Here is an 11,503-nt window from a genome sequence, read left to right on the forward strand (position 1 = left end):
ATCAGAGTGAGACTCTATCTCAAAAAAAAAAAAAAAAAAAAAAAGTAGTCAGGAAGAAACATCAACAAAAATTGGTGATGAATGGGGTAGCAGTGGCACTGGGGACCAAAAGGGAACAGATATTTTGCACTACAATTGTCATCTCATTTCTTTTCTTTTTTTTTTTTGAGATGGAGTCTCCCTCTGTTGCCAGGCTGGAATACAGTGGTGCGAACTCGGCTCACTGCAACCTCCGCCTCCCGGGTTCAAGCAATTCTCCTGCCTCAGCCTCCCGAATAGCTGAGACTACAGGCACATGCCACCATGCCCAGCTAATTTTTGTATTTTTAGTAGAGACAGGGTTTCACCATTTTGATTAGGATTGTTTTGATCTCTTGACCTTCTGATCTGTCCACTTCGTCCTCCCAAAGTGCTGGGATTACAGGTGTGAGCCATCACGCCTGGCCAATTGTCATCTCTTTTCACTTTTGAGCACATATGGGTACGCTGTAAAGGAAATTTTAAAATCTCAGGATCCCAGCCCCCCATCTTCTTATGCAAAAGAGAAAGTCATTGTGACACCCTTTTCCAAATGAATAGCTGTTCCTAAGATCATGTAACAGCCAGATAGATGTCTATTCAGCAAGAAAAGGCCTCAGGCATCTGGGAAGGGCTGCGCCCGGTAGATCATTCATAAGTAAATTATTTGCTGGCCTCCTATAATCAAGTACATGCCAATGTTAACTTTAGGTCTACAATCTTTTTTTTTCTTTGAGATGGAGTCTCCCTCTGTCACCGAGGCTGGAGTGTACTTGTGCAATCTGGGCTCACTGCAACCTCTGCCTCTCAGGCTCAAGCAATTCTCTTGCCTCAGCCACCCGAGTAGCTGGGATTATGGGCGTGTGCCTCCACACTGGGCTAATTTTTGTATTTTTAGTACAGATGGGGTTTTGCCATGTTGGCCAGGCTGTTTTCAAACTCCTGACCTCAGGTGATCCACCCGCCTTGGTCTCCCGAAGTGCCGGAATTACAGGTGTGAGCCACTGCACCCAGCTGAGTAAATTTCTTGATTGCACAGAATGTATGGTGATATTGGTGGACTTAAGGACATTGAATTGTTTATCAGGAATAAAGTATTATGTGTGTTTTCTGGGGTCCTGGATAATGCTGTAGCATTCAGGGTAGATTGAGTAAAAAAAATGTAGAGATGGTTTCCTAGTTACTTGTTTTTGCTTCTAATTTTCATTCATTTGCTATTTATTCTCTTCTGGCTTTGCTTGTGTATGCATATATATAAAACCATTATTATTATTATTATTTTTAGTTTCTAGTGGAAGGCTTTTATTTGGTTCTGTGAATAGTCATTTTGTTTCCTATGTATTTCTAGCAAGTTGTATTCATTCCATTGATCTAGAATTCCTAGGCTGCCTTCGTTGGGCCTGCAGGAATTAATGGAGCATACCAGCTTTTTATATTTTATATTTATTTTTTGAGACAGAGTCTCACACTGTCGCCCAGGCTGGAGTGCAATGGTACGATATCAGCTCACTGCAACCTCCACCTCAGAGGCTCAAGTGATTCTCCTGCCTCAGCCTCTGGAATAGCTGGGACTACAGGCACCCACTACCACACCTGGCTAACTTTTTGTATTTTTAGTGGAGATGGGGTTTCATCATGTTGGCCAAGCTGGTCTCAAACTCCTGATCTCAGGTGATCCATCTGCCTCGGCCTCCCAAAGTGCTGGGAGTACAGGCATGAGCCACCCCGTCCAGCGAGTATACTTTCATAAATAGAATTTGAGTCATATTTCTGTCTCTGCCTAATTTCTCCAAAATTTGTAAACTATTTGTGAATATTCTTAATTCATGACAATGTGTTTGTTGGCATACAGTCCAACAGGGTCCCCAGGGCCGATCACGGAGAGAGAGCCTACAAACTTGACATGTTGGCACTACTGTAACTGTTCAAGGGGTTCACCTTGCCCACTGCCTAGACAGAGCCGATTCATAAAGACAGGGGAATTGTAATTGACCAACATGGTGTAATCCTGTCTCTACTAAAAAAATACAAAATTAGCTGGGCATGGTGGTGGGCATCTCTAATCCCAGCTACTTGGGAGCCTGAGGCAGGAGAACCGGTTGAACTCGGGAGGCGGAGATTGCAGTGAGCCATGATCGTGCCATTGCACTTCAGCCTGGGTGACAGAAATAAAGAAAGAAAGAAAGAAGGAAGGGAGGGAAGGAGGAAGGAAGGGAAGAAAGAGAGAGAGAAAGAAAGAAAGCTGCTAACCCAAGCAGAACAAAAAATTAATTGAATACCAAAAAAATACTTTGCTAAATTTTCATGTTAAAACAGCCGATACCAAAATTGTTTAGATAAACAGTTTGGTTTTTGTTGTTGTTGTTTGTTTTTGTTTTTCGCTTTTTGCTTTTTTGAGATGGAGTCTCAATCTGTCACCCAGGCTGGAGTGCAATGGCGTGATTTTGGCTCACTGCAACCTCTGCCTCCCAGATTCAAGTGATTCTCGTACCTCAGCCTTCTGAGTAGCTGGGATTACAGGCGCCCACAACTATGCCTGGCTAATTTTTTTGAATTTTTAGTAGAGACGGGGTTTCACCATGTTGGTCAGGCTGGTCTTGAACTCCCAACCTCAGGTGATCCACCTGCCTTGGCATCCCAAAGTGCTGGGATTACAGGCATGAGCCACCACCCCTTTTTTGTTGTTTTTGAAACAGGGTCTCACTCTGTCGCCCAGGCTGGAGTGCAGTGGAGCAATCTCCCCTCACTGAAACCTCCTTCTCCTGGGTTCAAGGGATTCTCCCATCTCCTCCCAAGTAGCTGGGATTACAGGCTTCTGCCACCATGCCCAGCTAATTTTTTGTGGGCTCGCTCAGCCTAGGTATACAATTTGAATGAACTCCAAGGTCTAAGTCAAATTACCTATGATAACCCATTAGGTATCAGTGCTATGCACGTAAACTGGAGAAACAACTGATATTCAGAGCACGCAAGTCCGATGTTAACCATGGACTCATGGAGAATCAAGATGGTCACCTTGTCCTTCCTGACTCCTTAAAGTGTTTGTTATTAAAGGTTCTGCAGTTGGGCGTGGTAGCTCACACCTGTAATCCCAGCACTTTGGGAGGCCAAGGCAGGCAAATCACCTGAGGTCGGGAGTTCAATATCAGCCTCACCAACATGGAGAAACCCCATCTCTACTAAAAATACAAAAAATTATCCGGGCGTGGTGGCTCATGCCTGTAATCCCAGCTACTCGGGAGGCTGAGGCAGAAGAGTCGCTTGAACCCAGGAGGCGGAGGTTGCGGTGAGCCGAGATAGCGCCATTGCACTCCAACCTGGGCAACAAGAATGAAACTCTGTCTAAAAATGAAAAATAAAAGGCTCTGCATTCCATGACTCATCATGGAAAAGATAAAATGATCTAAATTAAATATGTATTGGTGTGCTGACTTATAAATTGCTAAAATAGTTCATAACCAATGTTTTGTTTGTCAAATTCATGTTCCTGGGAAGACAATCAAAGCTTCAGGTGCATTTGGCTACCTCATGGGCCATTTGAACATTTCAGTTGTCAATGATCATTTTCAATGCATGTTTTCTGGTTGCTTTCCCATGCAAGAGGGCTGATATTACAACAGTAGATCATTATGGTACAGTGTATTTTCACCAGGTACTGAAAGCTTTTTATGGCTCACTGACTGGGGACAATCAATTCCTTCACAATCTAGAACCTGAAGATTGGATCTTCTGAGAACATCAGAGAAAGAATGTACTTGCCATCCACAATACAGCAAAACTTCAGGACCTTGAACTTTGGGTTCATAATCTCACAAGAGGGAAGTTTTTTTGCCGGAAAAAGATGGCATCCTTGATGTGAACAGCTTTTCCCAAGATCACAGATCAAGACTTCTAGTTTTTTTTTTTGAGACAGAGTCATTTTTTTTTTTTTTTTTTTTTTGAGACATAGTCTCGGTCTTGTTGCTCAGGTTGGAGTGGAATAGCATGATCTTGGCTCACTGCAACCTCCGCCTCCTGGGTTCAAGTAATTCTCCTGACTCAGCCTCCAGAGTAGCTGGGATTACAGGCGCCCACCACCATGCCTGGCTAATTTTTTTGTATTTTTAGTGGAGACAGGGTTTCACCATGTTAGCCAGGCTGGTCTCGAACTCCTGACCTCAGGTGATCCGCCTACCTCGGCCTCCCAAAGCGCTGGGATTACAGGCATCAGTCACCGTGCCCGGCCTTGTGATAGTGTCTTACTCTGGCACCCAGGCTGGAGTGCAGTGGTGCAATCTTGGTTCACTGCAACCTTCGCCTCCCAGATTCAAGCGATTCTTGTACATCAGCCTCCCGAGCCGCTGAGACTACAGGCATGTGCCACCATGCCTCGTTAATTTTGTGTGTGTGTGTGTGTGTTTGTGTGTGATGGAGTTTTGCTCTTGTTGCCCAGGCTGGAGTGCAGTGGTGCGATCTTCGCTCACTGCAACGTCTGCCTCCCGGGTTCAAGCGATTCTCCTGCCTCGGGCTCCTGAGTAGTTGGGATTATAGGCGCTCAACACCATACCCGGGGAATTTTTTGTATTTTTAGTAGAGACGGGGTTTCATCATGTTGGCCAGGCTGGTCTCCAACTCCTGACCTCAGGTGATCCACCCGCCTCGGTGTCCCAAAGTGCTGGGATTATAGGCGTGAGCCCTGTGCCCAGCCTCAGTGTCTCTCTCTCTCTCGACTAGAGAGACTGACCAGGGACAATCAACTCTCTCCAGACTGACAGAGAGAGAGACAGAGAGAGCGAGAAAGAGACAGAGTCTGGCTCTCACCCAGGCTGGAGTGCAGTGGTGTGATCTTGGCTCACTGTAAACTCCGCCTTCCATGTTCAAGCGATTCCTGTGCCTCAGCCTCCCAAGTAGCTGGGATTATAGGTCCACACCACCACGCCCGGCTAATTTTTGTGTTTTTAGTAGAGACAGCCTCACCATGTTGGCCAGGCTGGTTTTGAACTCCTGACCTCAGGTGATCCGCCAGCCTCGGCCTTCCAAAGTGCTGGGATTACAGGCGTGAGTCACCGCGCCCGGCCAAATAAAATAAAATGTTGAAGCAAATTCAGGACTACCCCTCCTCCAAGTCTTCTGTCCCCTTTGGGCGCCCAGGTGAGCGGGGGAGGGGCTGGGGGAGTAATAACATCAAAAGAGCGCCTTTTCCTCCCTTATTCCGAGGAGACTTCCCTGGGCCTGACTCCCGGTCCTGTCCCCAGCGCCCCGCGGCCTCTCGAGCCCCTTCAGTGACCAAGATACAGAGATCAGAACGCCTTTGCGCCGCCCCAGGTGCCCGCCCCTAGCTGGCTCTGCTTGGGCCGCGAGGGAAGGTGAGGTCGGGGGCGGAGCCGGGGCGTGACAGCCGGGGTGTGTGTCCGCCGGGCTTGGTGCCTCCGGTGGCCCTGCAGCACCGTCCCACCTCTGCCACCCTCCGATGGGGCCGCTACCTGTGTGCCTGCCAATCATGCTGCTCCTGCTACTGCCGTCGCTGCTGCTGCTGCTGCTTCGACCTGGCCCCGGGTCCGGCGAGGGTGAGTGAGGAAGGGGCTTTCCCGGAACTCAGGCGTTCCGGGATTCCTCCAGCCCTTCCTAGGGATCCAGCAGCCCTGCCTCCCATCCCTCTCCAAGTTCCTAGTTGCCCTAGAGCCCCCAGCTCGCTCTTCTAATGCTCACCCACACGATGCGCCCCAGCCTTCTGCAGGGCCCCCCACTCACTCCTCCCAGGGACCCAGAACTAGCCCAGTCCTTCCCCAGGGGCACAGAGTCCTCTCCTGGCTCCCTCCCCTAACCGGCTGTGACCCTCTCCGGCAGCCCGGAAGCCTCCCGGTTGTCCTGATCTGGGGTCCGCGAACTTATCCTTCATTCCACCTGTCCCTGAGATGTGAGACACCAGAGGGTGGGAGGAGCAGGGGCAGAAAGGGCCGTCTTGGCAGTGGGAGAAGAATATATTGTGCCCCTGTACAACAAACCCCTGTGACCAAAAAAACAAACAAAACAAAACAAACAAACAAACAAAAAACAAAAAATAGAACATACTGTCCCTATCTCACTATCCATCCTTTGGGGTCACTGTAGAGAGGTCCTGTGGGTGACTGCCCATTTCTGGGGTGCACAGATACATGTACCCGCAGAGTACTATGCAGACGCCACCAGCACACAGATGCGCAGGCACAGGACCAGCCCCAGACTCACCTGGCCCTCAGGTGTGCGGCTCCCACAGGGAAAAATACTGAGATACCGCTAGGGGGACACACGCACACACAGCTCGAGACAGCACTCAGGACAATTCAGATGCACCGTGTACACAAACACACACACACACACACACACAGAGAGAGCAGCACAGACACACATATGTGCGCATAGACCCTGGGGTCACAGGATGCACAGACAACCCTGGCCCTCCCCCGAGGAGGCTGCAGCGGGCAGACAGGGCAAACAGACCCCAGCGTGACCTGCCACACCTATGTTGGCACAGAGGGAGTGTTTTGCTTGGTTATAAGCACAGTGCTCATGCCTGCCCCATGCCTAGAACCCTCCCTCTATAGGGCTGTTGCTAGGGCACTGAGATACCAGAGAGTGGTCAGGGACGGTGGCAGGGGAACCTTTGGGGACAGCTTCAGGGTACGGTGTTGGGACTGGGACATTGTCAGGGTGCTCAGACAGGGCGTGTTCCCTGGGTCTTGGTGCATTTAGAGGACAAGGGACCATTTCTGGAAGCTCACTGTGTACCAGGGCAGCTTATATCAGAGCTCAGCTCTTTTTTTTTTTTTTTTTTGAGACAGAGTCTCACTGTTGCCCAGGCTGGAGTGCAGTGGTACGATCTCGGCTCACTGCAACCTCCACCTCCCGGGTTCAAGTGATTCTCCTGCCTCAGCCTCCCAAGTAGCTGGGATTACAGGCGTGCACCACCATGCCCGGCTAATTATGTATTTTTCGTAGAAACAGCTTTCTCCATGTTGGTCAGGCTGGTCTGGAACTTCTCACTTCAGGTGATCTGCCTGCCTCGGACTCCCAAAGTGCTGGGATTACAGGCATGAGCCACCGCGCCCAGCCCCAAAAGCGTTTTACATTTTCTTCCTCTTTGATTCATCTTTGTCCTCCAACATAAATATGCTACTTTTTCCACTGATAAAAAGACAAAATGGAATTTCAATCTGGCCTGGACTTCTCAAAAAAGTCAGTGTGATGAAAACTGTTCTAGATAAAACAGAAATGAGACTGGGCATGGTGGCTCATGCCTGGAATCCCAGCGCCTTCGGAGGCCAAGGCAGGAGAATCACTTGAGGCCAGGAGTTTGTGAACAGCCTGGGCAACATAGTGAGACCCCATATCTACTAAAAATTTAAAAATTAGCTGGGCATGGTGGTGCATGCCCGTATGTCTGGAGGCTGAGGCAGGAGGATCGCTTGAGCCCAGGATTTGGAGGCTGCAGTGAACTGATTTTGCCACTGCACTCCAGTGTGGGTGACAAAGTGAGACCCTGTCTCTAAAAAAACAAAAGAGAGACAAGATGATCAGGATGAGCACAGTGGCTCATGCCTATAATCCCAGCACTTTGGGAGGCCAAACCAGGTGGATCATATGAGGTCAGGAGTTCGAGACCAGCCTGGCCAAGATGGTGAAACCCCTTTCTACTAAAAATACAAAAATTAGCTGGGTGTGGTGTCGCACGCCTGTGATCCCAGCTACTCGGGAGGCTAAGGCAGGAGAATTGCTTGAACCTGGGAGGCAGAGGTTGCTGTGAGCAAGATTACACCACTGTGCTCCAGCCTGGGCAACAAGAATGAGTCTGTGTCTCAAAAAAAAAAAAAAAAAAGATGATCAAACACAGTGCGTCAACCTCCCAGAGCTGTATAAACCCTAACCCTAACCCAGGAAGCAGGCAAGCCTGTGTGCGAGTTTCCACTCTATTGCTGGTACCACTCGGCTCTGGCAACCCCGAAGGCCACCTTCCCCTGTTGTCACTGTGTAAGGAGGAAGGAGCACTGGTTTGCAAGTCAGAAGCCTGGGTTGAAGCCTCTGCTCGGGTTCCTGCTGGCTGTGGGAATGTGGGGTTACCTTTCCCGGCTGGCCTCGTTTCCTACATGTCCAATGCAGGGGTTCCAGTCACATGCATTGGGCACCATTACATGTCCAAGCTGTGCCAGGATCTAGAAAAATGGCTGGGCTCAGGCCAAGGGGCCTTCCTGTCTGGCAGTGAAAATAAGAGGAGATACCAAGGGCCCTGAGTCTGATTCTGGAGGGGAAGTCATGAGCACAGGGCAGTGCCAGGGCCCGGGAGCTGCCACAGAGGAGCCCACCTTGGTGACAGACACCTGTAGGCGCATCCGTGATTCCCAGTGCCCAACACAGGGAACTGGACAAACGTTTCATGCACGACACTTTCTCCCCTTCTTGGCGACCTTGAGGACCTTGATTATAATAGTTAGCCTTTTTTTTTTTCTTTTTTTGAGACTCTTGCTCTGTCACCCAGGTTGGAATGCAGTGGCAAAATCTTGGCTCACTGCAACCTTCATCTCACTTCAGGTTCAAGTGACTCTCCTTCCTCAGCCTCCCTAGTAGCTGGGATTACAGGCATGAACCACTATGCTCGGCTAATTTTTGTGTTTTTACTACAGATGGGGTTTCACCATGTTGGCCAGGCTGATCTTGAACTGCTGACCTCAGGTGATCTGCCCGCCTGGGCCTCCCAAAATCTTGGGATTACAGGTGTGAGCCACTGAGCCCAGCCGGATTATAATAGCCTTTTCATGCACCAGGGGCTTTATACTCATTATCTCATTTCATTCATATGAGTTGAAGTCAGTTTATCCCCCATTTCACAGATGAGGAAACCAAGGCCCAGAGAGGTTAGGAATTTGTCCAAGGTCACACAGCTAGGAAGTAGGATTCAAACCCAGACAGCCAGGCTGTAACACCTAGGCTCTTCTCAGGCTCATGCCCTTCCCAGGGGTCTGGGAAGCCCTGACCTGCAGCCTGTCACCTTTGTTTACCCCCCAGCCTCCAGGACATTACGTGTGCACCGGCGTGGGATCCTGGAACTGGCAGGAACTGTGGGTTGTGTTGGTCCCCGAACCTCCATCGCCTATATGAAATATGGTTGCTTTTGTGGCTTGGGAGGCCATGGCCAGCCCCGCGATGCCATTGACTGGTGAGTGCATGCCTGGGACCAAGCCACAAAATCCCTCACACTCTGGGGTAGTCAAGGCTTATGAGGAAGTACCCAAAACTGAAGCTGGGGTTTGGTCCAGGGAGATCCCAGTGTGCAGTACTACTTTGCAGGCAGGCAGAGGCCTCTTGGATAACATGGCCAGTGAAGCCAGATCTTGGTACCAGCTGCCCCTTACCCTGGCCTTGAGCTGATGACGTTGCCTTAAAAACTTGGCTAGGAGTGGTGGCTCACTCCTGTAATCCCAGCACTTTGGAAGGCCGAGGTGGGCAGATCACTTGAGGTCAGGAGTTCAAGACCAGCCTGGCCAATATGGTGAAACCCCATCTGTACTAAAAATGCAAAAATTAGCTGTGTGTGGTGGCAGGCGTCTGTAATCCCAGCTACTCAGGAGACCGAGGCAGGAGAATTGCTTCAACCCAGGAGGTGGAGTTTGCAGTGAGTTGAGGTTGCACCACTGCATTCCAACCTGGGTGACAGTGCGAGACCCTGTCTCAAAAGAAAAAAATAATAAAAATATAAAGTGACCAGGTGTGGTGATTCACACCTGTAATCCCACCACTTTGGGTCGAAGCAGGAAGATCACTGGAGACCAGGAGTTTGAAACCAGCCTAGGCAACATAGTGAGACCCTGTCTCTATATTAAACACACACACACACACAAAGGAAGCCAGACTATGCACTAGGAACTGCCCTGGGAATCCCTTTGCGTTCTCACAACAATCCCATTTCACAGATGAAGAAACCAAGGCACAGAAATATTCAGTAACGTGTCCAGGTGCGGTGGCTCACGCCTGTAATCCCAGTACTTTGGGAGGCCGAGGCAGGTGGATCACGAGGTCAGGAGTTCCAGACCAGCCTGGCCAACACGGCGAAACCCTGTCTCTACTAAAACTACAAAATTAGCCAGGCATGGTGGCGCATGCCTGTAATCCCAGCTACTCGGGAGGCTGAGGCAGGAGAATCACTTGAACCCAGGAGGTGGAGGTTGCAGTGAGCCAAGATTGTGCCATTGCACTCCAGCCTGAGTTGGGATTACAGGCATGAGCCACTGAGCCTGGCCTGGTGAGCTAATTTTTAAATTTGTTATAGAGACAAGAGAGACAAGAGTCTTCTTATGTTGCCCAGGCTGGTCTTGACCCCCTGATCTCAAGTGATCCTCCCACCTTAGCCTCCCAAAGTGCTGGGATTACAGATGGGTGTCACCGCACCTGGCCTCTAAGGAGGGTTTCATTATAAACCTACCCTGAAGGGAGGGAATCCGATTTTATGAGAGGGTGTAGCCTGGTGAGGCCTGGATGACCTCCGGAGGCAGGGGCTTGTGCCTGGGCTGAGGCCTAAGGGTCAATGGGCAGACATGAAGTTGCCCCAGGCAGAGGGTACAGTGTGGGCAAAGTCAGGAAGTGGCAGGGCTTGGATCACTCCAAGAAGAGAGAGGAGTCATGTGTCACAGGAGCTCGAGACCCAGAGAGGGAGGCAGGCAGGCAGGCAGGGACCAAGCTTGGGCACAGCCAGGAAGGCAGGACAGGGCATGGTGGGGCCAATGGAATCATTACCCAAGTCGGGGATTTTCAGGGAAACAGCTTAGATAAGGCCAGGTGTACAGTAGCTCCCACCTGTAATCCCAGCATTTGAAAGGAGTTTGTGTTCCTGTAGTAGCATACTTGGGAGGTTGAGGTGGCAGTATCACTTGAGCCCGGGAGTTCAAGGCTAAAGTGAGCTGATTGAGCCATTGCACTCCAGCCTGAGCAACAGAGAGATACGCTGTCTCAAAGGAAATACAAATTAAAAAACCAGCCGGGCATGCTGGCGTGTGCCTGTAGTCTCAGCTACTTGGGACACTGAAGTGGGAGGATCGCTTGAGCCCAGGAGTTCAAGGCTGCCATGAGCTATGATTGTGCCTCTGCAGTCCAGCCTGGGCGACAGAGAAAGACCCTGTCTCTTAAAAAAAAAAAAAAAAAAAGCTTAGATAAGAGGATGCTGTGCCTCCCTGGGGGTCTTCAGTCACCCATGGTCCTGGCAAGAGGAGGGCCAGGAGAGAGCTTCACCCACCTGCTGTCCTGCCCATGTGACATCCGCAGGTGCTGCCATGGCCACGACTGTTGTTACACTCGAGCTGAGGAGGCCGGCTGCAGCCCCAAGACAGAGCGCTACTCCTGGCAGTGCGTCAATCAGAGCGTCCTGTGCGGTGAGTCCCCAGCAGCACCATGCCACCCACCCCGAGTATCCCCTGGGCATCCTGGCATAGCCAGATGACTTCCGTGCCCCTGTTGCAATAACCACTGCTTCCAAGTCTCT

General features: G+C 50.3%; 1 protein-coding gene across 1 annotated transcript; it reads left to right on the forward strand.

Annotated features, from left to right (window-relative positions):
* The first annotated feature begins 5,378 nt into the window (after positions 1-5,378).
* LOC112205830 (group 10 secretory phospholipase A2-like) lies at positions 5,379-9,264 on the forward strand. The gene is made up of 2 exons (XM_054668942.2): positions 5,379-5,564; positions 9,037-9,264. The coding sequence occupies exons 1-2, from the start codon at positions 5,468-5,470 to the stop codon at positions 9,189-9,191; spliced, it is 252 nt and encodes an 83-aa protein (XP_054524917.1). The 5' UTR covers positions 5,379-5,467; the 3' UTR covers positions 9,192-9,264.
* Positions 9,265-11,503: the final 2,239 nt, after the last annotated feature.

The sequence above is a fragment of the Pan troglodytes genome, chromosome 18 (genome assembly GCF_028858775.2).
Source record: "Pan troglodytes isolate AG18354 chromosome 18, NHGRI_mPanTro3-v2.0_pri, whole genome shotgun sequence".
In the NCBI taxonomy this organism is placed as follows: Eukaryota; Metazoa; Chordata; class Mammalia; order Primates; family Hominidae; genus Pan; species Pan troglodytes.

What these genes read in the sequence shown, in the direction of transcription:
- LOC112205830 (XM_054668942.2), top strand. Translation starts at nt 5,468, where the DNA reads ATGGGGCCGCTACCTGTGTGCCTGCCAATCATGCTGCTCCTGCTACTG. An exon ending in TGGCCCCGGGTCCGGCGAGG is followed by an intron (nt 5,565 to 9,036) that starts GTGAGTGAGGAA and finishes TTTACCCCCCAG; the next exon opens with CCTCCAGGACATTACGTGTG.